This window comes from Erinaceus europaeus, chromosome 18 (genome assembly GCF_950295315.1).
Source record: "Erinaceus europaeus chromosome 18, mEriEur2.1, whole genome shotgun sequence".
In the NCBI taxonomy this organism is placed as follows: Eukaryota; Metazoa; Chordata; class Mammalia; order Eulipotyphla; family Erinaceidae; genus Erinaceus; species Erinaceus europaeus.
Window position 1 is genome coordinate 4,926,274 of NC_080179.1, and position 27,246 is coordinate 4,953,519.

A 27,246-nucleotide genomic window follows, 5' to 3' on the forward strand; every position below is an offset into this window, starting at 1 on the left:
ACAGTCTTGTGGGGCTCCTGATGAAAAGTGCAGATACAGGGCATATATTCACGCTCATCTGCCTTCACTACGGCGCGTCAGTCCAGCCTGTGCTCGGGTTGTGGAATCTGCTTGGAGTTTCAATGTGTGGGATCGACTCCCAGGGTTCTGGAGAGATTTACAAAGGTAAAGTAACTTGCTGGCACTAGAGGCCTGGATGCCCCCAGGGGTTCTGAACTACAAGGGGGAGAGGGTGGCTCAATGGGGTGGGGGGGGGGGACAGGGAAAAATCCCCGGAAGGCTTGTCTGGTGTTTTGCAGTCACTCATTTGTCCCTCCAGGAGGTTACCTGGACAGATCTAGAGACATAGCTAGGATAAACAAACCGGTATGGCTGGTTACAGCTTGTTGATGCGAGGTGGGGAAGGCGCGTGTTTGCTCAGGGGCCAGAGGGTGCTGCTGGCAGAGATTTAAATGAGTCCTCCTCCTCGCTGCTTCTCCACAACTTGTGGGCACATCCTGGGCTGGGCGCGAGCCCCCAAACTCCTGTGGGAGCTGACATTCCCAGCCTCCGTTTGTTTCCTCCTGTGAGGGCTGGGCTCTGATCTTTGCGCCCCCTTCCTGTCCTTTGATTCTGGTTCTTTGAGGAAAGCCTGGCTAAGAGCTCCTGGGTAGGACACATACCCTTTGAGGAAGGCGGGCCGGAATGGGAAGGTCTCTGAATCAAAGATAATATGTATTTAGATGGCCATATTATAAGTGACTTTTGTATAAAAACAAACAAGTCCTTAAGCCCAGACTAAAGGTTTTTTTTTTTTTAATTTTTAAATTGTTAGTGATTTGATAATGATTAACAAGACTGTAAGGCAATAGGGGTACAACTCCATACAGTCCCACCACCAGAGTTCTGTATCCCATCCCCTCCATTGGAAGGTTCCTTGTTCTTTACCCCTCTGGGAGTATAGACCAAAATTCTTTATGGGGAGCAGAAGCTGGGAGTTGTGGCTTCTGTCATTGCTTCTCCATTGGACATGGATGTTGGCAGGTGGATCCACCCTCCCCAACCCAGCCTGTTTTTCTCTTTTCCCTAGTAGGGCAGGGCTTTGGGGAGGGGAGGTTCCATGACACCTTGGTGGGGTCGTCTGCCCAGGGAAGTCAGGATGGAATCATGGTAGCATCTGCAACTTGGCGCCTGAAAGGCGGTAAGATATAAGGCAGGGCAAATTGTTTCCTAAACAGGAACACATGAAATTTGTTCGGATCTTTGTATGGGAAGGAGCTAGGAAGTCTATTTTAGCTATGTCCCAAATTACTTTAGTAATTTTTGCCTGAGCCTGATAGCTGATGTGCAGGTGAACTAAAAATATAGTCTGGGAAGATGGGGTTAGAATTGAGAACAGGACTAGAGCGCTGGGAAGATGGGGTTAGAATTGAGAACAGGACTAGAGCGCTGGATAAGGACAGAGAGAGCTCCCAAGCACGAAGAAAAGTACCTAAACACCGAGACCTGTCCACCCCACGGATCTGACCGAGGGCCCAGATCTAATCTGCTACCAGTGAGCCCCGGAGCCTGTGGGCAGACGGTGGGGTGGCCGCCCGGCTCCGCGCCCGCCCGGCACCTGCTGCGGGGCTCCCCGCACCTCGCCGCCCCGCCCGCCCGCAGCCGGCGCTCCAGGCTCCGCAGGGCGGCGGGCGCAGCCGGGGCGCAGGAGCGGGCAGGCCCGACGCACGGCTGGGAGCGGGCGGCCTCTGGCGGCCCCGGCGGCGGCGGCCCGGGGCGGCGGCGGCCCGGGGCGGGGCGGGGCGGGGCGGGGCGGGGCGGGCCCGCAGGGAGGAGCGAGCGGCGAGCGGCGAGGCCGGCAGCCCGGAGCCCCGCCCCGCCCGTATAAGCGCAGTCCCGGCCCGCGGCGGCGGAGGCGGCAGCTGGCACCCGGGCGCCCTGCACGGCTGGCTCGCTGCGCCTGTTGCGCCCCTCACCCCCCGCTTCCATAAGGCTTTCCCTTTCCAACTTCAGCTACAGTGTTAGCTAAGTTTGGAAAGAAGACTCAAAGAAGACCCCTCTGGACCGCTTCTCTTGTTGTTGACTATACTAGTCTTTGGGGGGGGTCGATTTTTATTTTATTTTATTTTTGCACAAGGCTGTTGTGTTTTCAGTGGTGCTCTCATCCGTTCCCGACACTCCTTGTTAACAACAAGCACCTCGACCTGAGCAGCAGCAGCAGCAGCAGCAGCAGCAGCAGCAGCAGCAGCAGCAGCAGCAGCAGCAGCAGCAGCAGAAGAAGAAGAAGCTGGGGAGGTGGGCGCTCGGTGTCATGCCCGAGACAAGAGAGCAGAACCGCCAGGGAGGATGCTGCGGTGAGTTCGCCAAAATGCATATGGCGCAAACACAAGTTGGGCGGTGGACAGCAGCAGATTGTGAAAGAATCTGTGCTTGCTAGCTGGTTTTTTTTTTTTTTTTTTTGGGGGGGGGTCGGGGGAGTGGAATGAGAAAGGAATTTCAAGGTGTTGGAAAAGGGGCTTGCATTTAGGCAAAGATAGAGTAGGCAGGGCAGTTTGGATGGCTGTGTTTGGGAAAAAAAATGTAAGAGAATGTTGAACCAACAGCCTTTTCCCTGTTTGTGAAGTGAGGGGCTATGGACCAATAGGTCAGGCTGGATTGAAGCAAATGGTATGAAGTGAACTCAACACATGACTTGTTCAAATGGACATGACTTGTAGCTGACTTGTTCAAATGGACATGGTTTGCACCACAAAGTTGTACCGAGCAAATGAGTAAGCATTCCTACCTCAGTTCACTCAAGTGACTATGATTTTCTTTTTTTTATCTTCCCCATTTTATGTGTATATGCAGAATCCTTCACAAACTACCTGACCTCCGCAAAGTTCCTCCTTTACCTTGGTCATTCTCTGTCTACTTGGGTAAGTAAGAATATCCAGTAATTCTTACAACACTTACTTACACAACTTGTGTTTCCTTTCATTTGGGTCAGTTATATTAAGCCATCTTCCAGTTTTAGCATGCAGTTAAAAAAAATCATCCAAAGAAACACACTTTAATGAAAAAAAATAAATAAAATGACAGTTCCCTATAGATATTAGTAAATTACTGTATAATTTATCAACTTACCCTACTTTATGTAGCTGGACCACTGTCCAGAGACAGAATTAACTAGGATCAGAATATTTGCATGTGAATTACAGGTTAAATTACTATGCTTAGTAAATAGAAATATATGCTATTAAGAATGGATGACTCCCTCCTAGACCTTCTGTTCTTTCACATTTAAGATATTTCTCCAGACTGGGCAGTCGTGCACCTAGTCTCTGCTGTACCTGGCCAGGTGTGAAGGGAGCCCTGGTAGCACAATGCAGCCCCTGGAATGGCCCTGGGGGAGTCCCAGGAGTGGTGGAGTGGTGATGCAGTGCCTTTCCTCTTCTCCTTCTGAAATAATGTAAAAAGAGATGGTTTTTGGACTGGCTAGAGAGCTCACCTGCCTTGTCATGTGCAATACCCAGGGTTGAGGGTGGCCCTCACAGCACTGGGGGAAGAAGCTTCAGAGTTAAGGTGCTTCTCTTTCTCTCTTTCTCTCCCTCCCTCCCTCCCTCCCTGTTTCTGCCTCTCACCTTATATTTTAAAAAGTTGATCTGGAGTGGTAAAATCCAGGCCAGGAACAAAAAACAGCATACCACACTATGAAAATACAATACCATGGTAGATTGGCTAAGGCTAATAGTAGAGTTCTGAGACTGATTTTAAGTCTAATTTACTGCCCCCAATTGACTTACATAGTGTTTCCCCCAAAACAAATATAAAAATCCTGGCCTTTAAAAACAGAACCTGTAATGGAAGTTGAGATAACATCATGGTTATACAAAATAACTTAAATGCCTGAGATTCTGATGTCCCAGGTTCGATCCCTGCTGCCACCAGAAACCAGAATGGAGGAATGTTCTGGTGAAAAGCAAACAAGCAAAAAACATAAATGAATTTTGTCCCTAAGGCCTTCTGAGAGCTGCGCTGGCTGTCACTGGGGAAAATGGGCCCGTAAAACTTGGTGGTGGGTATGGTGTGGAACTGAGCTCTTATAATTTTATAAATCATTTAAGCCACTGTTAAATCACTTATAAAAAGTGTTATCTGTGGAGAGTTATATGTGAAGGATCACAGGTTACTGTAGAAACCATGTAATGAAAATCATCATATGTTTGATAATTCTTCAGACTTTTTATTTGGTCTTGGGAGATTTCCCCAGGGTTTGTATTACCTTGGGTTCTTTCACCAATCCCTCACAAAATGAATAATCCTAAAAGGATGCTGGATATATACTTAGTGATGACTTTTAATTCTTTTTTCTTCTTATTTTTATTTATTATTGGATAGAGACTGAGAGAAATTGAGAGGGGAGGGAGGGAGAGAGAGACACCTGCACCCCTGCTTCACCACTCATGAAGCTTTCCCCCTGTAGGTGGGGACCAGGGGCTTGAACCTGGGTCCTTGTATACTGTAATGTGAGCACTTAACCAGGTGCGCCACTACTTGGCCCAATGATGATTAATCTGCATTTTGATTTATTATTTATGATAGAGATCAGAGCACCACTCAGGTATCAAACGTGGTGCCAGGGATCAAACCTAGGGCTTCATGCATGCAAGTTCTGTGCTCTGACACTTAGGTAGCTCCTTGGTTCTATCTGAAGCTTTTAAAATTAAAAAGCTGTCTGATTAACTGAAGGTGATAAATCTGAGTGTATTTTTTTTTTATTTTTTTTTCTGAGTGTATTTTATTCATGTTTCACATGTGGTATTTAACTAAAAGAGCCATAAGGAGAAAGAATTTTGAGAATAAATGTTGTGAATATTATTTTATTTTTAAATTAAGGACTTCTATTGTATGGAGAAGTTTGTACCCTATGTTCTTAGAAAATTATTAAGCTCGGTTATCAGTTCTTTAAGAGCTAAAAGCTCACAGATGGCATTTGAGAAAGACACAAGGCCTTATCTTTCCAGAGACTCAGACAGGGATGGTTCTGCAAATACATGTAAACAAAGTGGAACTGTTTTCAGTTTGTTCTATTTTCAATAGCTGCTGATTCTACTTAGAAGCCTAGCAAAGCTTTTACTAATTAATCTAAACCGATATTATCTTCCCTTCCAGTTCAGTTCAGTGAATACAAGTATTAAAAACAAAAACAAGTGAGGAAGATAGGATCCAAAATTGTCTTTATGTTTTTTTATTTTTATGAGAAGGAAAGAGGGAGGGGCAGAGAGAAAGAAAAAGAGAGACCAGACACTGCTCAGTCATAGTGACAGGAACGGAGCCAAATATATATATTTGGTGATCATATATATATATATATATATATATATATATATATATATATATATATATCACTCTGATACAGTCTTCTTCTCTAGCCCCTCTGTGTACGTGTGGGAGCCATGACTTGGCAGCATTTACAGTGGAGCAGAAAACACGGGTGCACACGCAGATAGATATGTGGGGGCAGAGGCTTTGCTGTATTAAAGTAAGAGAGTAGCAAGTGAGACAAAACTCGAAAGGTAACACTGTTTATTTAAAGTTACCACCCCTCTCTCATACTTGCTTTTTTTTCCAATTTGAAGTAAAAGTCCACCAAACCTTAAATGGCTGTAACTGTGCTTTATTGTTTTATCTATCTGCCACCGGGGTTATTGCTTGGGCTCAGAACCTGTATGACTTCACTGTTCTCAGTGGCCTTTTTTTTTTTTTTTCCCGAGAGAGAGAGAGAGAGAGAGAGAATGAGAGAGAGAGAGAGAGAGATACTGTTGCTCTGTTCCACTACTGTGGTAGCTTCGTCTTTGCAGGGCTCCCATGTGGTGACCTGGGACTAGAACGTGGGTCCCTCTGAGTGGTGTAGCTTGTGAGCTCTACAGGCTGATGTGCTTCATTTCATTTTCTGTTCTGCTGTTTTTGATGGGGGGGGGGGTATATGACAGAAGCATTGAGATACCTAAAGTGACAGCTCCAGCTCTTGAAGCTTCCCCCATAAAATGGGAACTGGAGGCTTAAACCGGGTTCTTGCACATGACAACGTGAGCCCTCAACCAGGGAAGCCACCACCTCTCCTCGCTGATTACTTCAGATAAGAGACATGGGAGAAAGATATTGTAGCCCCGAAGGTTCTCCCTCTACTCCCTGTGTGTTGGGACCTGGACTCCCATCTGGTGAATCACAGACTAGTCACCTCCCCAAGAGAACTGTCTTGCTGACCCATCAGATTACTTTTTTTATGCATTTAAATGCTTTTTTTAATTTCAGATTTCATTTCTGTTTGCCAATGGTTCACTCCATTTTGTTCTAGACTATTTAAACATAAAGCCCTGTAGGAGGTGTATCTGGCAAGGAGCATGTAGTATAATTTAGTATGGGCTTTAAAAAGTATATCTAATCACAGAAAGATAACTGAGAGGGCAAGGCAGTGGAAAAGGCTGGCCTGTAGATCCTATCTCCTGTCTTTATCCTATGGGCTATCTCTGTTTAGACCACAGATAGCGCTGTGTCTCTAACCCTCAGTCTTCAGATCTCTGCTCACAAGGGGCTGTGTTACAACACCATGTGAAAAGTCACATTCCAACCTCACCCTACTTTATTTTTCCTCAAACTCTTTATGCTTTTATACCTTCTGGTCTATTTTAGGTATATTTTTATTTTGTTTGTTTTTGCTCAGTAGGACGTGTGCTGCATGAAAGCATATAGCCTTTGACTTCTGCGCACTGCTGAATTCCTTGTGCCTACAGTAAGTTGCGTGTATAGTAGTTTCTTTCTTCTTTCTCTCTTTCTTTCCTTCCTTCTTTCTTTTTTTCTTTCTTTTTTTTTTTTTTTTTTTTTTGCCTCCAGGGTTATCGTGGGGCCTCATTGCCTGTACTCTGCACTCTGAATCCACTGCTCCTGGAGGCTAATTTTTCCCTTTTGTTGCCCTTGTTTATCGTTGTTGTTATTATTGTTGTTGAATAGGACAGAGAGAAATCGAGAGAGGAGGGGAAGACAGAGAAGGGGAGAGAAGGATAGACACCTGCAGACCTGCTTCACTGCTTGTGAGGCGACCTCCCTGCAGGTGGGGAGCTGAGCTGGGGGCTTGAACCGGGATCCTTACGTCAGTCCTTGCACTTTTGCGCCATGTGCGCTTAGCCCACTGTGCTACTGCCCAGCCCCCCTTTCTTTCTTTTTTAAGCAGAGCACTGCTCAGCTTTGGTTTATGGTGGTGTGGGGGATTGAATTGAACATGGGACTTTGGAGCCTCAGGCATGACTATTTCCCCCCACGCGGGCATGCTCATTTTCTAAGTGGGTTGATGGTTGTGATCATTCATTCATAGGTATTCAGCTGATTTTTAACTCTCAGCTCACTAGAGGCAGGCGAACATTTAAGTGAGCCATCGAAGTCTGGTGCGAGAATGTGGGAGCAGAAGGTGTAGTGATAGGCTTGAGATCACACTTGCTTGACATTTAGACTGCACCTAACCCTTGGGCTTTGTGAGTATATAATCCTGTTGCTTCTGAAAGCTCGAGTCTTTGGCATATACCTGAAACAGTTCTGCTCCTTTTCCTGGGACAAGTGAGCTACCATAAGGTAGGAAGCAAAAGAAGACCTTGTCACTGAATAATACTTGCTCTAGGGGCATCTCAAACAAAGACATCCAGAAAACAAACACAAGTAGACAAACGTAGAAAGAAGCAGGTATGGCTGAATAGTAATTCCTTGTCTTTTATATTAAGAAGGGAAATTCACTCACTGGGACAAGCTGTCATTTAGGGCACTTAGGTTACATTTTGGTTTTGCCACCAGGGTTATCGCTGGGGGCTCAGTGCCAGCCTGATGAATCCACTCTTCCCAGCTGCCATTGCTTCTGCCTCCCCCTCCTTTTTTTCTTTTCTTCTTTACTCACCCTTTCTTTCTTTCTTTCTTTCTTTCTTTCTTTCTTTCTTTCTTTCTTTCCCCTTTTCTTTCCTCCTTTCTTTCCTTCTTTCTCTCCTCCTTCCTTTCTCTGCTCCTTTCTTTCTCTCCTTTCTTTTCTCCTTTCTTTCTTTACTTCTTCCTCTTTCTTTCTTTCTTTCTTTCTTTCTCTCTTTCTCTCCTTCTTCCTTCCTTTCTATCTGATAGGTCAGAGAGAAGTTGAGAGAGGGAGAAGAGAGAGAAAGAAAGAGTCCTGCATTCTTGCTCCACTGCTCCTGAAGCTTCCCTCCTACTAGTGGGGACCATGGGTTTGAACCTGGGTCCTTGACATGGTCATGTGTCCATTCAGGCCATCACCCAGTCCAGTTTATGTGGTTTCTTTGTTTTTCTTTTGGAAGTTATTGAAAGGAATGGAGATTAGGATAAAGTGCCTCCTTCCCCCAATTACATTTCATTCTAATAAAAATATTATTTGGTATTCTAATAAATTTTAATCTGATAAAATTTCTGTATTTGCTTCTCACATTTCAGATTAAGAAAACAACCTCATGGCCAAGAGGTGACTCAGCGGGAACGCTCACTGAGGTCACCCATTTGATCCCTGGCCATAAACGTGCCAAACTGGTGTGCTGTCCCCTCTCATGAAATAAAGACAAAATAAGAAATAGAAAAAAACCTAGTTGATATTTTTATCTTGTACATAAACTTGCCTTTGTTTTGGTTTCAAACAAATTATTTTAATGCATTTGATGGTATTTAAAATTTAATTTCTACTTAAAACTATTCATTATCAAAGTTTCAAGAAAAAAGGCTGTCTTAGAAATATTAACCATATTACTGACTAGTCTTTAAACTTCATGAACATTCATGAAATCAATTTAATGTACCAGAATAATATAGTTGAAGGCTGGGGAAGTAGCATAGTGGTTCTGCAAAAGGCTCTCATACCTGAGGCTCTGAGGTCCCAGGTTCAATCCCCAGCACCACCATTAGCTAGAGCTGAGCAGTGTTTTGGTCTTTCTCTTTATCTTTCCATCTATATACCTCTTTCTCATTAAAATAAAATAAAAATATTATTTAAAAAAGAATAATATAAGTTGAAAAACAAGATCAGAAGAGAAAACAGAAAGCAGAACTTGGACTGGAGTTGGTATATTGCACCAAAGTAAGTCTCTGGGGTAGGTGGGGGGGTGGGGGTAGAGGAGAGCACAGGTCCTGGAACAGGGTGACAGAGGACCTAGTGGGGGTTGTATTGCTATGTGGAAAACTGAGAACTGTTATGATTTATAAGCTGCTGTATTTACTGTCAAATGTAAAACATTAATCCCCCAATAAAGAAAGAAGGAAGAATAATATAGTGGACAAATTGGTCTTGGTGCTGGCAGCCTATTCTTCAGTTGTTCACTCACAGTTGGGATCCACTGCATATTTGTCCTTGTTGATTCCACAGTTATTTGGGCTCTCCTCTGGCCAGTGTGGAGGGTTAAGAATGCAGAAAAGTGGCATCCTAGATAAAATGTTGGACTCACTCAGACAAGGGGTCCTGAGTTCGATCCCTGACATCTCATGTACCTGAGTGATACTCTTGTTCTTTCTCTTTCCTATCCCCTCTCATAAATAAATCTTAAAATAATTTGAAAAAGTATAGAAGGTTCTAGAGCTCACATGTCATACTATCATGTGACAGTCTTTCAAACACTGAATTTTCAGGGCCATCGAGCGTTTGTTTGAACATCTACTTGACCATATGAACAGGGATCATACCCTGTCCCACAAGGCTTTGATTGTTGTTCCTTTTATATTATAGTTCTAAATTAAATTCAGAATCTCCCACACCACAGTTAGGACAATCCAGAACAGCTCCAGACATTGGTACTTGGTCTCTGGGTCAGCCGTCTCTCTTGAGACTAGTGTGATGTTTATTATGAACATTATATGGTTTATTCATGCTACTGTATCTGCAGGAATTTCTTTTTCTAGTATTGCTATGACTTTGTTACATTTTTTAAAACCATATGGCATAAAAGGATGGTATTTTGCTTCTATAAATTAAATTTATCAGAAAGATGTTGATAGATTTGAAAGAACTAGGAGTATAAGTACTTTCACATCGGACCAAATCTATAACAAACCTAGCCTTCAGAATTTAATTGTCTGTAGTGATTTCCAAGTACAAGGATATACCAGCTATAGAATATTGTTACCCCATCTTAGCTTAACCCCCATAAATTAGAGCTAAAGCTAAAATCTCATAATAAAGTTCATTATAGATTTCTTATGCATAAATGTTCCTGAATGATTTTTTCTACATTTTGCATTAATAGTTTTCAAAATTCCATATATAATCTAGAGTGAAAAATGTCAAATTTTTTTATTGCCTTTTGAAATGCATCTTGATTAAGATCTTGAAACAGTCGCTTGCTTATGCATCTGTTTCTGACGTCTTGGCTCGTGGGGCATCTGAATTGGCCCATGTTGATTTCATCTTACTGACTAGTTCTGCTATCTTATGACTTTGAAAGATATCTGTGAAACATAGTACAGATTTTAGAACATCAGTGGTCAAAGGGAGTTTAGTTATCATATAGTTTATCTTTTTAAAAAATAGGAAATGGTTGAGGGTGTTGGGCAGTGGTTTATCTGGCTAAGTGCACAGATAACATGTGAAAGGACCTGGCTTTGAGCTCCCACTCCCCACCTGCAGTGGGGAAACTTTCTTAATAGTGAAGCAAGTACTGCAGGAGCGTCTCTCTCTCTCTCTCTCCCCCCTTTCTCCCTCCTATCAGTTTTTTTTTTTTCTGTCCTAGCAAAGAAAAAAAGAAAGAAAGAAAAATGGGAAGTGGACCCTTTCTTGACCTTCAAGACACAAGTTACTGTTTGCTAAATGAATAATTTCATCCTGGGTCAACAGGAAACTACTTTTTGTTTCTGAAATCAGGCTATGCAGACTAACCCTGACATGCAAGATGACAGATTTATTCTAATAATAATAATAATATTGGGTCTATAAACTGCATTTTTCTCTCGAATGATAAAGAATAGGTGTTTCATTAATATCATGCTTTTATAGATTCACTTAGAAATCGAGCCAGAATATTCCCCATGGTGCCAGGATGAACCGTTTTGACACCTGACTGTTGACTTTGAAACCAATTCTGTGATGTAACCAGAAAGTGCCTTTTGATAAGGAAGTAACTCCTGAGTACAACTGGATAGTTGTATAGACACTAAAAATATTTCATCGACACATTTTCTCGTCTTTTTCTACAGGGAGACCGGATGTGGCACTTTGCAGTGTCAGTGTTCTTGGTAGAACTCTATGGAAACAGTCTCCTCTTGACTGCCGTCTATGGACTGATAGTTGCAGGATCTGTTCTGTTCCTAGGGGCCATCATTGGCGACTGGGTGGACAAAAATTCTAGGCTTAAAGGTGAGTGGTGCTCCGGCTGAGTGTTTGTATTTGTGGGATCCGTGTGTGAGTGTCTGAGTAGCTGGCGTTCCGTGGTAGCAGCCCCGACTAGAGTCCAGTTACGCCTTCTGCGCTACACTGGAATCTGAGAACCGGAGCTTGGGGATTTTTCTTTAGGTCTTGGCTGTTCAAAAATTCCAGATGTTCATGATTAGCACGGTAGCACTTTACTTGGATCCATGTTAAACATTAAAAGTCTGTTTAGGGGGTCGGGTGGTAGCGCAGTGGGTTAAGCGCAAGGACCGGTGGAAGGGTCCTGGTTCCAGCCCCCGACTCCCCACCTGCAGGGGAGTCAATCCACTGGCTCAGGTGAAGCAGGTCTGCAGGTGTCTGTCTTTCTCTCCCCCTCTCTGTCTTCCCCTCCTCTCTCCACTTCTCTCTGTCCTATCCAACAACAAAAGACATCAACAATAACAATAATAACCACAACAAAGCTACAACAACAAGGGCAACAAAAGGGGGGAAAATGGCCTCCAGGAGCAGTGACTTCATAGTGCAGGCACTGAGCCCAGCAATAACCCTGGAGGCAAAAAAAAAAAAAAAGTCTGTTTAATTCTGTCATCCTTTCTCACCATGACTTGTACTGGGGGTTCCTTCAGAGTGATACCTTTCACATCTTCTGGGGTGCTATGCTAATGCAGAGGTCTGTGTGGGAACATCTCCAAAAGATCATATGTGAGTCTGGATCACAGAGATATGAAGCACACGTTTTGAAGAGCAAAGAAATTCTATATTGACATTTATGTTAGGATATTAGTACAGAAATCATTTCAGCTTTATGTAGCCAAAAGAGAGAGTGATTGAGCAGCTTTGTCCCTTGGGCTAGAAAGAGCATGTGAACAGTCACTGAAGACAAAATTGTCAAGAACTACTCAGCTCATAATGTTGACACCTGGGTGCAGGTGTCTGAGATGGTGGAGAAAGATAGAGATGTCATCAGTTTCTTTCACTGAAGATAGCTTCTCCTGAAGAGACAGCAAGTCGCTTCTCAAATTCTAGACATTTTTGATTTTGTCTTGGGACTGAGTAGATCAAATCCTATGTAGAAAAAGTTCTGGGTGTCTGGGCGGTGCTGCACTGAGTTAAGCACACAGTATGAAGTAAAAGGACCCGTCCAAGGGTTCTCAGTTCGAGCCCCGGGCGCCCCATCTACAGGGGTGGGGAGGCAGTGAAGCAGGTCTGCAGGTGTCTGTCTTTCATTCCTTCTCACTGTCTTCCTCTCCTCTCTTGGTTTCTTTCTGTCCTGTCCTAAAAAGGAAAAAAAAAAAAAAAAGGCCACAGGAGCAGTGGACTCATAGTGCAGGCAAGCACCAGTGATAACCCTGGAGGCAGGAAGGAAGGAAGGAAGGAAGGAAGGAATATTCTAGAAAAAAGATAAGTTCTTCTGTGCCTCACTCAACATAAGAACTTGACAGATTGGGTTGTTGGAAAGATCTAGGCATTTTTGCATTGAAAAAATATGGGATGACCTTTCTGACAACCAAGCTTTATAACTAGAGACTTCTACCTTGAAGGTTATTGAGAAGCCTCCCCAATAATGTTAAAAACATACAGATAGAGAAAAGCAACCTAATTTAGAACTGCCAAAGTGAATTTGAAAACTTTTGAGGTCACAGAATTTTCTGCGATTGATATCAAATAAAATAAGGTAATGTTTATCTAGGTTTCCTTCAAAAACAAACAAAAAAGATAAATGAACACTAAAATTATAGGCCAGTAAAGAAAGTTAAACTGGAGGGACACTGGTAAGATAGCTGTCTCCCATCTAGTGAAATCGTGTGAATGTCCATGAAAATTTTCTCTGAGAGGTTTATGCTAAGTTTATGCAATTATTAAAGAGGTGAAAGAGGTCTACCAAGTAGTTTCACTCATATGTGGACCAGAAATAAAACAAACGAACTTTCCAAAATAGTAGTAATAGTAATCAAGTTGACAGACTCTATGAAAACTTTGGGAGGTTATCAGAGGAAGGAAGGAGGGCCCATGGATGGTGTGTCTTTAGTGCAATGGCACAGGAACCGGGTGTGGTGAGTTGTGCACACACACATAGGTGTGAAACTATACTTTTAAAATCTTAGCGTGTAAGCCAGTGTCAGTAGAAAAGAACAAAAAGCAAATCTTCTCTGGGTTAAGGCTTCCTCTGTGGACACTGTTCTTACACTTGGTAATTATCTGTCCACAGATCTGTCCTTCCTCTGGTCTGGAGGTCCTATAAGCTAAGAAGCTCATTCATTTGAAATCTAATCCTTGTGCTAGGAACGAGTGAGTTATATGCTGGGAATTTATTTCAGACTAATTTCCAAAAGCCATTTGTTTTGTCTTGAGGCTTTGATATTACCTTCCCAACCAGAATGAGCTTCACTGTCCTTGAAGACAAGAGCTGTAATTATACCTTCCATCTATAGATACAACTCTGTGTTTCAAAATGCTTTCATGAGTATTTTATTTGTGCATCCTAATGACCTTATAAAGTAAGGAGGCAAGTCTGATCATCACAACATTATAGCCAGAAGAAATCCTAGGTATCCTGCCCTAGATCGTCTGCCTACCTGAGTGGCTAAGGACTGTACCCAGTGTACTTACCTGTCTTTACTCCAGTGTTTTATCTACCTGGGCACCTTACTCTTAAAAAAAAAAAAAAAAAAAAAAAAAAGAAGGCATTTTCTGAGGAGGGAGGCATAGCTTAGAATATCATGGCAATGGTAAATAGCTCTTGTTGAAACACATTGCTGCTTTATTCACGGCATTGTTTTGCATGTCTCTCCCATTCACCCAGGCCATTTACCGTGGCAGATTCAGTCTCCTGTTTAAGAGGTTATGGACTTCATGACCTCTTCATCAATAGTCTCTCTGCCCTCCTCCACGCACTTACTTGAACTTAAGCAGCAAAGAGCTGAGATGGCTCTCATTCATGTAGTTTCGTCCTGTTTATGGTAGTAGACTTTGAAGAGAATAAAATGTGACTGTTTTGAATGGCTTCACCTAACAGGAAAAAAAAAATGGTGGGTTCATCATTCTGTCTGCCAATTTTACTAGTCCGAGGTGACCTGCTGGATCATGCTAGAAATTGCTTAGTTTTTTTTTCTCTAATTTGCATATGTACTAATGTAGAAATTCACAAAATCCATTAATGTAGTAAAATAGTGGTTTGTGGATCAAATACAGCTCTCTGGAGATGGCTTGTCATTGGGAATACTTTTCTTTCTCTCTATAGTGGCCCAGACTTCGCTGGTGGTACAGAATGTTTCAGTCATCCTGTGTGGAATTATCCTGATGATGGTTTTCTTACATAAAGATGAGCTTTTGACCATGTACCACGGATGGGTTCTTGTAAGTACTCAGTGATGCTTCTGATGGCAAAATCTTAACAGCTAGCAGTGGTAAAAGGAGAAACAAAAGTCCCTTAGAGACTACAAAGTGTCTTTCCACATACCAGCGTTTTAATATTGATCTCTGTATCAACTTCACTATCCCTCGAGTTTTTGTTTCGTTTTGGGGTTTGGGTCCTACACACACATTAATAGGCACTCATTAATAAGTGTTTGAAGTTTTGTACGACTGTAAAAAACTTGTACAGTTTTTGTACAGTTTTTGCCTGTTTTTGTTACCTTTGCTTAGATTATAGAATGCAGTTGCCTTTAGTTCATTATTACTAATCTAAAATTTAGTCACACAGTATAAAAATGCTATCCATTTGTGTAGCTGTCCTCCAATAACTCGTTTTTTTCTGTTTGGGGCTATGGATTAGTTAACTTCTCACACTATGACATCATGATATCTTAATGGAAAAAAAAGAAAGATATGTAGGAATATGGTGGAAAAGAATGAATATGCTATTGCATATTATTATATATATATACTTCTGCATCCTTGCATTGTTAGAGTCACGTAGTATATTGAAAGTCTGTTCCCGTCACTTTGTTGACGTAACGACCGTGACAACTAGAGTGTTAAAATTTGGAATTAATCATAGGCCTTCTTACTTTTAATGCTTTTTCAAAAGAGATATTTGTAGTGGAAATATTAAAGAACGTCACTGTGTCATTTTTTTTTTATGATACCTGTGCGTATAGTTACCACAGTTCTTATATAATGTGTAGTACTGATGCTATGGGTTAGGGAGATACTATATCCTTTAACGTGACCACAGTTATCTTTTGTTTTAGGTGTGCAGAGTAAAATGAGATCAGTCAAGTCAAAGCCAAAGTGTTATTCCTATACTGCCACATCCATTCTGGACAATAATTGTACAGTGAGGTCCAGTCTGGAAAAAGTGACTTTCTAACTCCACTCTCCCCTATGATTCCTTAGACGTGCTGCTATATTTTGATCATCACTATCGCCAATATTGCCAATCTGGCCAGTACAGCTACTGCCATCACCATCCAAAGGGATTGGATTGTCGTTGTTGCAGGGGAAAACAGAAGCAAGTTAGCAGGTAATTTGATTTTCTCTTCCAACTAAATGGATCAAACTGGAATTGACGTTTAAGTCAGCAGTGATAAATGAGACCGTCAGCTCTTTTCTGAGGACTTTTCAAGCACAGTATGTTGGAAACAGTCTTTTCGTTATCCATGCAGAGATTTCTCTCTTCATTATGAAGTTAATTTATGACATGGAACAGTGTACTTCACTTCTGTCCTTCGCAAACTTCACAAATGAAGGACTTTGCTTTGTTTTTTACCAAAGCACTGCTGAGCTCTGGCTTATGGTGGTTCTGGGGGTTGAACCTATGACATTAGAACCTCAGGCACGAAAGCAGTTTTGCATAACCATTATGCTATCTCCCTAGCCCCCTTATTACCATTTTTACTGTTCTGTTAACTTCTAAAATGATTACTTACTACTTAGAAAAGTGAAATTTTGAGGGCTGGATGGTGGTGCACCTGGTTGAGTGCACATGCTACAGTGTGCAAGGATCTGGGTTCAAGCCCCTGGTCCCCACCTGCAGGGGGATTGCTTCATGAGTGATGAAGCAGTGTTGCAGGTGTCTCTGTCTCTCTCCCTCTCTATCACTCCCTTCCCTCTCAATTTCTGGCTGTCTCTATCCAATAAACAAAGATAATAATAAATTTTTTTAAAAAGGAAGTAGATATTCCTTGCTACCAAAAAAGGTGAAATTTTGACATAGAATTTAACAGTAATGAGCAGATTAACCTCTCTTGGTCATGCTAGATATTGCTTTCCTTCACACCAACTAAAAGCAACTTACTTCTAGGAGAGATTGTGTGACTTCATCCCTTCAATTTTAAAGTTACAATCTAGAATTTGTCTTACATTATGGAATAAAATTGCTATTAGAAACTTGTAAAAATGGAGGAAAGAATACAATCTTTAAGATACTTACAGTCTTTGGTCTTCATTGGAAACATATGCAAGTGGCCAAAGGCTTTCAAAGCAGTGTGTCCTGTTATATAATTATTACTTGTCTTCAGAATAATAGTCTCTTCCTGTGCCCACCCAGCACACAGACACATACTGGATTGATAATTACACAGGGTGAGGAGAAGAAAATCACACTTGTGTTCTGAGCAAATCAGCTGACACCTATCTGTCTATCAGATCAGCTGAGTCAGCTTCACTAGTCACTGAGATAATGGTTGTCACAAACATGTTGCCAGAACATCTTGACGGAAAACCATTCGTAATGACTTGTGACATATTGCAGGATACAGAAGGTGAGATTAGGTATTAGGGTTATCCCACACTTTTGTTTAACTGGGTCATTTTTTCTTAAAGAATAAAAAGGGAGTGGTAATGAACAAACTTGGTGAAAGGTTTAAAGAAAAAATTGCTTAAATTATCTTTCTGAGCTAGTAAAGTACTGCAGTCATTTTATATGATGATGATGTGTGCAGGTTACTTTAGCATACATGGATTAAAAGAAAGAAAGGGGGTCAGGCAGTAGTGCAGCAGGTTAAGTGCACATGGCACTAAGCACAAGGACTGGCGCACGGATCTCGGTTCGAGCCCCCGGCTCCCCACCTGCAGGGGGGTCGCTTCACAAGCGGTGAAGCAGGTCTGCAGATGTCTGTCTTTCTCTCCCCCTCTCTGTCTTCCCCTCCTCTCTCCATTTCTCTCTGTCCTATCCAAGAACAATGACATCACTAACAACATCAGTAATAACCACAACAACATAAAATAACAAGGGCAACAAAAGGGAAAAATCAGTCTCCAGGAGCAGTGGATGTGTAGTGCAGGCACCAAGCCCTAGCAATAATCCTGGAGGCAAAAAAGAAAGAAAGAGAGAAAGGAAGAAAGGAGGGAAGAAAGAAAGATTCTTACTGTTGTTATTCCCATTGACTGTTGTTTTTTCTGCTATCACTTAGTAATGGGGGGGGGGGATCCATATCCCTCTTTGTGACGTTAAACTATTGTAAAGTAAGCCATTATGCTTTTTCTGTTGGAGCAAATTTGGGAAAAGAGTTAAATTTCAAAATAAGTTTTCCAGTTTCTTAGCTCATTTATAAAATGTTTTTAGCGAAGAGACAACTATTCCTGATCTCTAACTTTTCCTGAATAAGCTAATAATAAACTAAGATCCCACATAACTCTGTGAGCTCTTTTTTACTATGAAGTGATTATCCCAGAGGGCTGGGTGGTGGTGCACCCAGTTAAGCACTCATAGTACTGAGCCCAAGGACCCACACAAGGATCTGGGTTTGAGCCCCCTCTCCCCACCTGCAGGGGGAAGATTCATGAACAGTGAAGCAGGTCTGCAGGTGTCTACGTTTCTCTCTCCTTCTCTATCTCCCCCTCCTTTCTCAATTTCTCTCTGTCCTATCCACTAAAAATGGGGGTAGGGAAATGGCCACCAGGAGCAGCGGATTGGTAGTGCAGGCACTAAGCCCCAGCTATAGCCCTGGAGGCAAAATCATAATAATCATCATCATCCCAGAACAAAATTATGACTGGCCATTTCTCAGATGTCCTTCTTGATAATGGCAGCTATTCCAGAGGGGAAGGACCTGGGTAATCAAGTTTTGGAAAGGAGACCAGCTGTCAGTTTTGAGCTCTCCCACCGTGAGTTGGCCTTTAGTCCCTGGTGGACTATCACATCCAGCCCAGCAGTGCAGGATCGTAGCCTAATGAAGAAGATGTTCATGTTGTCTTTCCTGCAGTTCTTCAAGTTTAAGTTGAAAAAACTGCCCCAACTAAAACCAGTGCATTCAACGCAGGATACAAAATCCTCTGTTGGTTTTGAGGGGCAGCAGAACTTCGACCATGGATCTTTATGCCATGTCTACCCTGAGGCAGAGTTAAAGACCAGAGCTAAGGCAATATAAGGGACAACAGAGAAAAGAGAAGGAAACGAAACTCCACTTGCTGCCCTAGTGACTTCTGGGGTTGTGTCTCTTTGGGCACAGACACACCCACTTCATACGGGAAGAATCCACACACAGGCAAATTGAGTTTTTGGCATTGCTGGCAAAGAGTGAGAGAAACCCGAACAAGGGGATGGGTAGGGCCAGCTAAACCGGAGAGCTTGTGCTAGTGTGTGAGGGAGAAGGAGAAAGCTTGTGTCCATAGAGAGGAAAGATTCTGAGCCAGGTGCTAGCTGCATCCATTGCTTTATTCCAGGATTCCAGGATTGATTTTACCGTGGACTTTACAGTTGGAAGTTGTACTTCTTGAGGATATAGAGCAAGAGAAAAAAAAATTCCTGGAAAGTTCAAAAGCTTCAGAATTATAGTGGCAGCAGGACAAAACGTGTCTTTTAAACATGTAGTTTAGATAGCTAGATAGCAGATGTATTGTTTTTCACATACATCCTGTTAATCTGTGACCTGGTTGGGACACGTACTTGATTTAGTGTTTTGTTAAAACTTTGTCTCATGACATGACCCTTAAGTCCATCATACCTACCTGAAAACTAACTTCCTTTTCCCAGACTTTGTGCTCCATCTGTTTGCTGACTTTGTGCCCTGTTTTCTTTGTTAGTCACTCTTCAGTGATAGCTTCTGAAGGTTTTCTTGCTCACTGTTGTGAAGAAACAGCTTCGGTTTAGCTTGATCAAGTATGGCAGATAGATTTCTTGTTCAACCTCTTAGTGACTAAAAATTAATTCATATTTGAACTCGGCAAACTTGCTAGCTCAAATAGGAGATCGTTACTGAATGGTGTACTCTGTATCATAGCTGTGGCTGAAAACAGTTAAACGGAAATGAAGAATAAATGCAAAGTTGTAAAAATGTTTATTTGCACATTCAGAGAACGCATAATATGATCATCAATATGGCAGCTTGAAACCAGTGATCGTGAGTGTCTAGGGAGAGAAGTGACAAAACTCATGCATTTGCCTCTGTTATTGCTCTACTGTGAAAGGCTGGGTTTAGCCAAGATCTTAGGAAAGGAATAAGGAGAGGAGGCCAAGTGAGCTGAGGCCATATGCCAAGAGGCAATCATGTGGCTAGAATGACTGGCCTTGAAATTTGTGTTGGGCTGGGACGAGAAGCAAGGTCCCGAACTATAAAAGGTAGTAGATGTGATGACTTTTAGGTACCAATGAGGTTGGAACATGGCTGAGCTGAGATACCAGAAGAAGTAAGCTCAAGAGAGAGGAGGAAGCAACTCAAGACACGAGTGTCTGGGATTCTGTGAGACAAAGACCATAGGAGTACTTAGACCATATGACAGAGTGTGGTGATAGGAGCACACAGCTGAGTCAGGACACAGGACAAGATGGAAGAGTCAAGAAAACGACCTACTTTCTCATTATCTTAGAGAGTAGAACAAAAATTAGTAAGATAAGTTTATCAAGTCATTTGGGGCACCTTCAGGGGAGAGCAATATATGACTAATAAATACATTAACAGAAAATCACCTTTATTCTTTCTTTAGTTCTTCCTGGTCCTCAATTCCCAATTAACCCCGTGAACATGCAAGGCTTCTGTGATAACAGGAGAACTTTGACATATTTCACCTTTCACTTGAGAGGCAAAGGCAGCTTGCATTGATTTTTACCTGTAACCGTTTATTTTCACAAAAGCTTCAGGAACTTCCACTTGATTCCACAAATGACTTTCTAATTCACATTTTAACAAGAGAAGTGTAGAATCCATCCAAGTAGCTCAGTAACTGAAATAAGAGATTAGGCACCAATTAAAATGTACACTGGGGTCTGAGAGCTCCAGATAGGCAACGTTGTTTTAATTTAAAAAGATTTGCTATTCTTTTGCTGCTTTTTCTTCAGCTTGTTGACCTTTCAACATTGGCATGACCAGGACTCAGTCCTCAGACCTGGTCTCTTGATCCACACTCGTTCCCTTGGTGTTCTAACCGGTTTCATGATGACTTCAGATCTGTGCTCCGCACTCATGGTTCACTGCTTGCTTTCTGCAGGCTTGAATGTTAGTGGACCTACCAACATCAGCATGTCTTTAAAAACAAGCCTTTAGGAACGGGGCACTGGTATACCCAAGCTGAGTGCACAGACTTCCAGCCCCCAGCCGCCAACTGCAGGGGGAAGTTTAACTAGTGGTGAAGCAGCTCTACAGGTGTCTCTGTGTACACACACACACACACACCCTGGGAGTGGTGGGTTTGTCATGCAAACACTGATCCCCAACAATAGCCCTGGTGACATTAAAGGTAATAATAGTTAATAAATTAAAAACACTAGAAAAACATGCCAGACTTCTTTATTTACAAGTTTCTAAAGGCTTCCCAACCTTCAGGATCAAAATTCAAGTTCATGTAATATTCCCCCAGATCCTGCCTGAGTGGCCCAGTCTCCTGCCTTCTTCAACCTCATGTCTCCCAGTCTGATCCCTTCCTTGCTCTTTCCAGGATTTTTGAACTTTCTAAATTTAGTCTGGAGTTCCTTTTACTGACACCAGCAGTAGACATTCTTTGACCTCCTATCACTTTGTGTCTTTGCTGTGATACTTTTGTCTTTTTCAGTGATCTTCCCAGATTTAAAACTCAGTTTTTCCCTTTCTCCTAAGCATTCTCTTATTTCTTAAAAATTATCTTTATTTATTTGTTGGATAGACACAGTCAAAACAAGAGGGTGGGGGAGATGGAGAGGGAGAAAGACAGACACCTGCAGCCCTGCTTCACCACTCGCAAAGCTTTCCCCCTGTAGGGGGGGGACCAGGGGCTTGAACCTGGGTATTTGTGCATGTAACATATGTGCTCAGCCAGGTGCACCACCACCTGGCCCCTTCTCCTAAGCATTCTCTATGCCTCTCTTTAAAAAAAAAAAATTATCTTTATTTACTTACTGGATAGTGATAGCCAGAAATCAAGAAGGAAAGGGGTGATTGACAAAGAGGGAGAGAGACAGAGAGACAGCTGTAGCCCTGCTTCACCACTTGTGAAGCTTTCCCCCTGCAGGTGGGGACCAGGGGCTCAAACCAGGGTCCCTGCATGTTGTAACATGTGCGCTCAACCAGGCGTGCTACCACCCACCCCCCTCCCTTTTCTTTTCCATGACAATAATGAACAACTGGGATGCTATATATCTTTATATGAATCTGTTGTTTTATTTTCCTCCTGGGGATATAAACTTCATGATGACAGGGATATTTTCCCCTGAATGAGAGGAACTAAATAAATGTTTTAAGATATAACCATAGTGACATTATACACAGTTTAAAAATTAATGTGAGTTGAATTAATAATCCAAGGGGAATCATGATTTTTGAGGCAAATTTAATGTGACTTGATCCAAACTCAAACTCATTTTTTTTAAAAAACAAAATTATTTTCTTTTAGAGTTCTTTTCGAAGATATTTTAGAGATGTGAACTCTTGGTTTATGAACATGTATTATGTAAGTGGGTGATCACTTTTTGATAGTTTATTTTATTTTATTTTATTTTTCCTCCAGGGTTATTGCTGGGGCTCAGTACCTGCACCATGAATCCACTGCTCCTGGAAGCCATTTTTCCCACCTTTTGTTGCCCTTGTTGTTGTAGCCATGTTGTGGTTATTATTGTTATTGTTGATGTCTTTTGTTGTTGGATAGGACAGAGAGAAATGGAGAGAGGAGGGGAAGACAGAGAGGGGAAGAGAAAGACAGACACCTGCAGACCTGCTTCACTGCCTGTGAAGTGACTCCCCTGCAGGTGGGGAGCCGGGGGCTTGAACTGGGATCCTTACGCCGCTCCTTGTGCTTTGCACCACGTGCGCTTAACCCGCTGCGCTACTGCCCGACCCCCTTTTTCATAGTTGTATACATCTCTCTGCCTCATCCACTTACCTCTGCAGATATGAATGCCACAGTACGAAGGATTGACCAGTTAACCAACATCTTGGCCCCCATGGCTGTTGGCCAGATTATGACCTTTGGCTCTCCAGTTATTGGCTGCGGCTTCATTTCGGGATGGAATTTGGGGTCCATGTGTGTGGAATACTTTCTGCTCTGGAAGGTTTACCAGAAAACCCCTGCTCTAGCTGTGAAGGCTGCTCTTAAAGCAGAAGAAGCTGAATTGAAACAACTGAATGTACACAAAGGTAAAAACACAGTGCAACATTTAGTCTTTAGGTTTTGGTGGAGATCAATATTGTTTTGAGTATGTGTTAATTTTATTACAACTGAAACTCCTTAATGAGGAAGTGAATATAGCACTTTGATAGGTAGTCCCAACCCCGGTTTTGAAGGTCTGCGTTGGAATGTGACCCCCTAATTCTTTTCTTATAGTAAGCAGGAGACACAGAACCAGTTAAGAGATGGCTGGACAACGTTGAACCTTAGGGATGAGAACAACAGTGAAAAACAGAAGAGAACAAGCCAATTTCTGGGAATTCATGTAGACAGGGATCATAGGAGTCTTTGTAGACCATTTGTGGGCAGCAGAAACATAAGAGAGTATGAACTTGGACGCTTCCCAGGCACAGAAAGGAAGTTTGGCTTCTAGATGGCCGGGATCTTATCAGGGCCCCAGGAAATAAATGCTCTGTTTTCTAAAGCATTAGATTTTATTTGATGAGTTTTTCTACTGTTTACTTTGGTGAAAGTATAATTTCTAAGAGGAAGAAAGAAGGTTATCAATGTTTTGTTGGATATAAATGCTATTTGAAAAATTGTTTCTTGACTAGAAGTTTTAGACTACTGCAAGAAAATATTTGGTTTTTGTAATCATCAAGGAGGAGGGAAAGAGAAAGAGAATACTACTACGATAACTGACTCCCCCCCCCCATGTCCTCTCTTCCCAAGTAATGATATATATATATATATTTTTTTTCAACAGAAACTGAGCCAAAACCCTTGGAGGGAACTCATCTCATGGGTGAGAAAGACCCTGACCTCCGTGAGCTGGAAGATGGACAAGAGCCAAGCTGCGGCTCCCAGCTATCTGAGCCCTTCCGCACCTTCCGAGACGGTTGGGTCTCCTACTACAACCAGCCAGTGTTTCTTGCGGGCATGGGGCTTGCTTTTCTCTACATGACTGTTCTGGGCTTTGATTGTATCACCACAGGGTACGCCTATACTCAGGGTCTGAGTGGTTCCATCCTCAGTATTTTGATGGGCGCGTCAGCCATCACTGGAATCATGGGCACTGTGGCTTTTACCTGGCTGCGTCGCAAGTGTGGACTGATTCGCACCGGTCTGATCTCAGGATTCGCACAGCTTTCCTGTCTCATCTTGTGTGTGATCTCCGTGTTCATGCCTGGAAGCCCCTTGGACTTGACTGTTTCTCCATTTGAAGACATTCGCTCTAGGTTCATTCAATCAGAGCCCATACATATGCCTACAGAGACACCTGCAATTCTCCGTACAACAGAGATGAATGTGTCAAGCGGACCTGACCCGACTGATGATTTCTCAGCCATGAGTGTTAATTCTGAGTCAATGGTCTCTGTCAGTCTGTTGTTTGCAGGTGTCATTGCTGCTAGAATCGGTAAGACATCTTCTTATTTATTTATGTATTTATCTTTTAGATATTTTTCATTATTGTCTTGATTTATTTATTGGATAGAGACAGCCAGACATCAATAGGGAAGGAACGGTAGGGGGATGGGGACAGACACCTGCAACACTGCTTCACCACTCAAAGCTTTCCGCCTGCAGCTAGGGACCGGGGGCTCGAACCTGGGTCCCTGTCCACTGGGTCACATGTGCACTCCACCAGGTGCCACCTCCTGCTCCCTCCTTTTTATCTTAATGAGTTACAGCATCTTTCTATAATATAGGTTCCGAGAATTCAGTAAATAATCTTAAAAATTCCCTGAATATTGATTTAAGTTAACTTTTATCCTTACATTTAATCAAGTCTCTATGAAAGTTTTATAGTAAAAGGCAAGAGATTTGTGCGATCTGAAGAGAAACCAGAGTATGATGAAAGTTTTATAGTGTGCACATATATGGTTTTTTTTAAATACATGGATTTTAGAGATTTAACTTTTTCTAAGTGAATATCTTAAATATATCTCTTCAGTGTAATTTTTAGAAAACACTTATTTATATTGATATTCAGCAATTTAGAAACTTTGTATTGCCATCACCACTAAATATCCCATAGGGCTCTTCTAGGGCTATCAGAAAATTTTTTTTTATTTTCTCTTTTTAAAATTTATTATTTATTTATTTTACCAGAGCACTGTTCAGCTCTGGCATATGTAGTGCAGGGAATTGAACCTGGGAATTTGGAGCCTCAGGCATGAGAGCCTCTTTGCATAGCCAGTATCCTGCTTCTTCCTGCCCTAAGAAAAAAATTTTTTCTATGGGAGGAAGTGTAATATTTTTTATTAAAAACAACAGTTTAAAAAACATCCTCCAAAGGTCCTCTCTAGCTGATGTGTATCTTTTATATACTTTGCCAAATAAATGAATTTTATAACTCTGGGAGGAAGCACAATGATAGACTTCTTATAAAGCAAAGTTTAAGTAATCATTAATGGAGTCCCAGTGAATTACCTTACCCTGTATTCATTCTTCAAATGAAAGCACATTTATCTTGTGATACAAAACAGTTCATTAAGTTATCTAAGACATTAATATTCAGGTAAGACAGCTTTATTGTAGGGGTTTTACAACTCAGGCTGTTCATGTAATGGTGGCTTAAAATTTCTTAACATTCAACTGTTTGCAATATGTTAGGTCCATTTATTTTTTTAATTTTAGAGATACTGGTACTTATAAGTGGATTTATTCTGTCTGATTGCAGAATTTTGTTTTCCTAGTATGAATGATTAGAAAAACAGAAATGTTTGCAGAGTAGTGCTTTGTAATCTTTAAATCTGAAAGGTCAAGCTATCACTTAAAAATTCAGTCTTAAAAAAATTTTTTTTGTCGTAGGTCTTTGGTCCTTTGATTTAACTGTGACACAGTTGCTGCAAGAAAATGTCATTGAATCTGAACGAGGCATCATAAACGGCGTCCAGAACTCCATGAATTACCTTCTCGATCTCCTACATTTCATCATGGTCATTTTGGCACCAAATCCAGAAGCCTTTGGCCTGCTTGTATTGATCTCTGTCTCCTTCGTGGCCATGGGTCACATCATGTATTTCCGATTTTCTCAAAAAACTCTGGGCAGTCAACTTTTTGCCTGTGGCCCTGAGGAAAAAGAAGTCACGAATGAAAATGAAAATAACTCATCTGTTGTATAAAACATACCTAACTGTTGCTATCCCTGTGACTCACTTATAGAGAACACGTGTGCCTCTTTCTACTCCAGAATTCCAATAAATGGCTGGGTGTTTCTCTTTGGGTTTTTTTATTTATTATTATTTTTTTTACCACAGTTATACCTTGAGGGCTAAAAGGAGATCTAAGAGAGCAAAAAGGAGCTGGTTAATTACCCTCCCATGTATGAATGGAAAAAATATGAAAAGAAAAATTTGTTTTAAATACAGAGACTAAAATAGAAATATAATGTTCCTTTTTTTTTCCTCACAGGTAGATAAAAATTTCCGTTAAAATGTGGTGAGTTGTGTGTATTAAGTTATTCTTTTGCAGATATTTATTATCTGTATTAGAATTCAAATTAGCTTTCCCTAAAACTCATTCTTGTTCAACTATAACTCTGCTCAGGGCATCTTATTCCTAGTTGTATTATGAAAATTCTGCTCTGACTTAGAAGATTAAAATTCAATAAGCAGTGTTATCCTTATGGATCCTATTTACAGGACTTACTTAGATGTGGACAAATGAAAGACAAAACTAGGATTCTTCAGGAGGGTTTGTGGTATAACTTTAGAGAGCACCTCCACATTTTTATTATCAGGCAGATAATTAAGCCCTCGGTGAAATGGCTGAGCTCATAAGCTGTAGGTAGCACAGCTGTAAAGTAGACGTGAAACGCAGCAAATGTATTACGAGCTTCAGATATGCTACAAGTTTGGCCATATAACCTGGAAACGAAAAGTCACACAGGAGGGTAAAATCCAAGTTGAATTCACACCCTGTCATTAATAAATCTCTGTGTTGGAATAAGAGGGGAGTAAGCTTTCCAATCAGGCAAGTTAAACAAAGAAAGCAAGCGCATACTTAGTAAGCTTTTGTTTCGTTAACCCTTCTACTTTTGGCATGCTAGTTCAGGCAGAGAGCACTTTTTACTGTTTTATACCCAGGAGTTATTTTTACATAGAGAGCAAGACTTCATAAGTGTATCCCTTTCAAATGTTGAGAAGAACGAAGTTTAAAAGAAAAATACTTTTGTATATATTAATAAAACTGTTTTACATGTCATTTTGCCAAGTGCCAGTACCGACTTGGTACTTTGCCTTAACTGCCCTGCACTTTTGACGGAGACTTCGATATATTGCTGAGAGCACTTTGAGGGAGACTGCAGTGTATTGCTGAGAGCACTTTCTTCATCCTGGAGGTTAAATCTTCTTTCTAGAGTATAAAATGATTTACTGTGTTGTAAAATCTTTGTAAAAATATTTCTATATAAAGCATTTTTTAAATCTTGA

The 27,246-nt window shown here is 41.6% G+C and overlaps 1 protein-coding gene across 1 annotated transcript; it reads left to right on the plus strand.

Annotated features, from left to right (window-relative positions):
- Nucleotides 1–1,872: 1,872 nt before the first annotated feature.
- SLC40A1 (solute carrier family 40 member 1) lies at nt 1,873–27,246 on the plus strand. Its single transcript, XM_007528998.3, has 8 exons — nt 1,873–2,333; nt 2,830–2,897; nt 11,182–11,341; nt 14,595–14,710; nt 15,692–15,818; nt 22,594–22,839; nt 23,577–24,227; nt 25,625–27,246. Exons 1-8 carry the CDS (start codon nt 2,291–2,293, stop codon nt 25,936–25,938), a joined length of 1,725 nt encoding a protein of 574 aa, XP_007529060.1. The 5' UTR covers nt 1,873–2,290; the 3' UTR covers nt 25,939–27,246.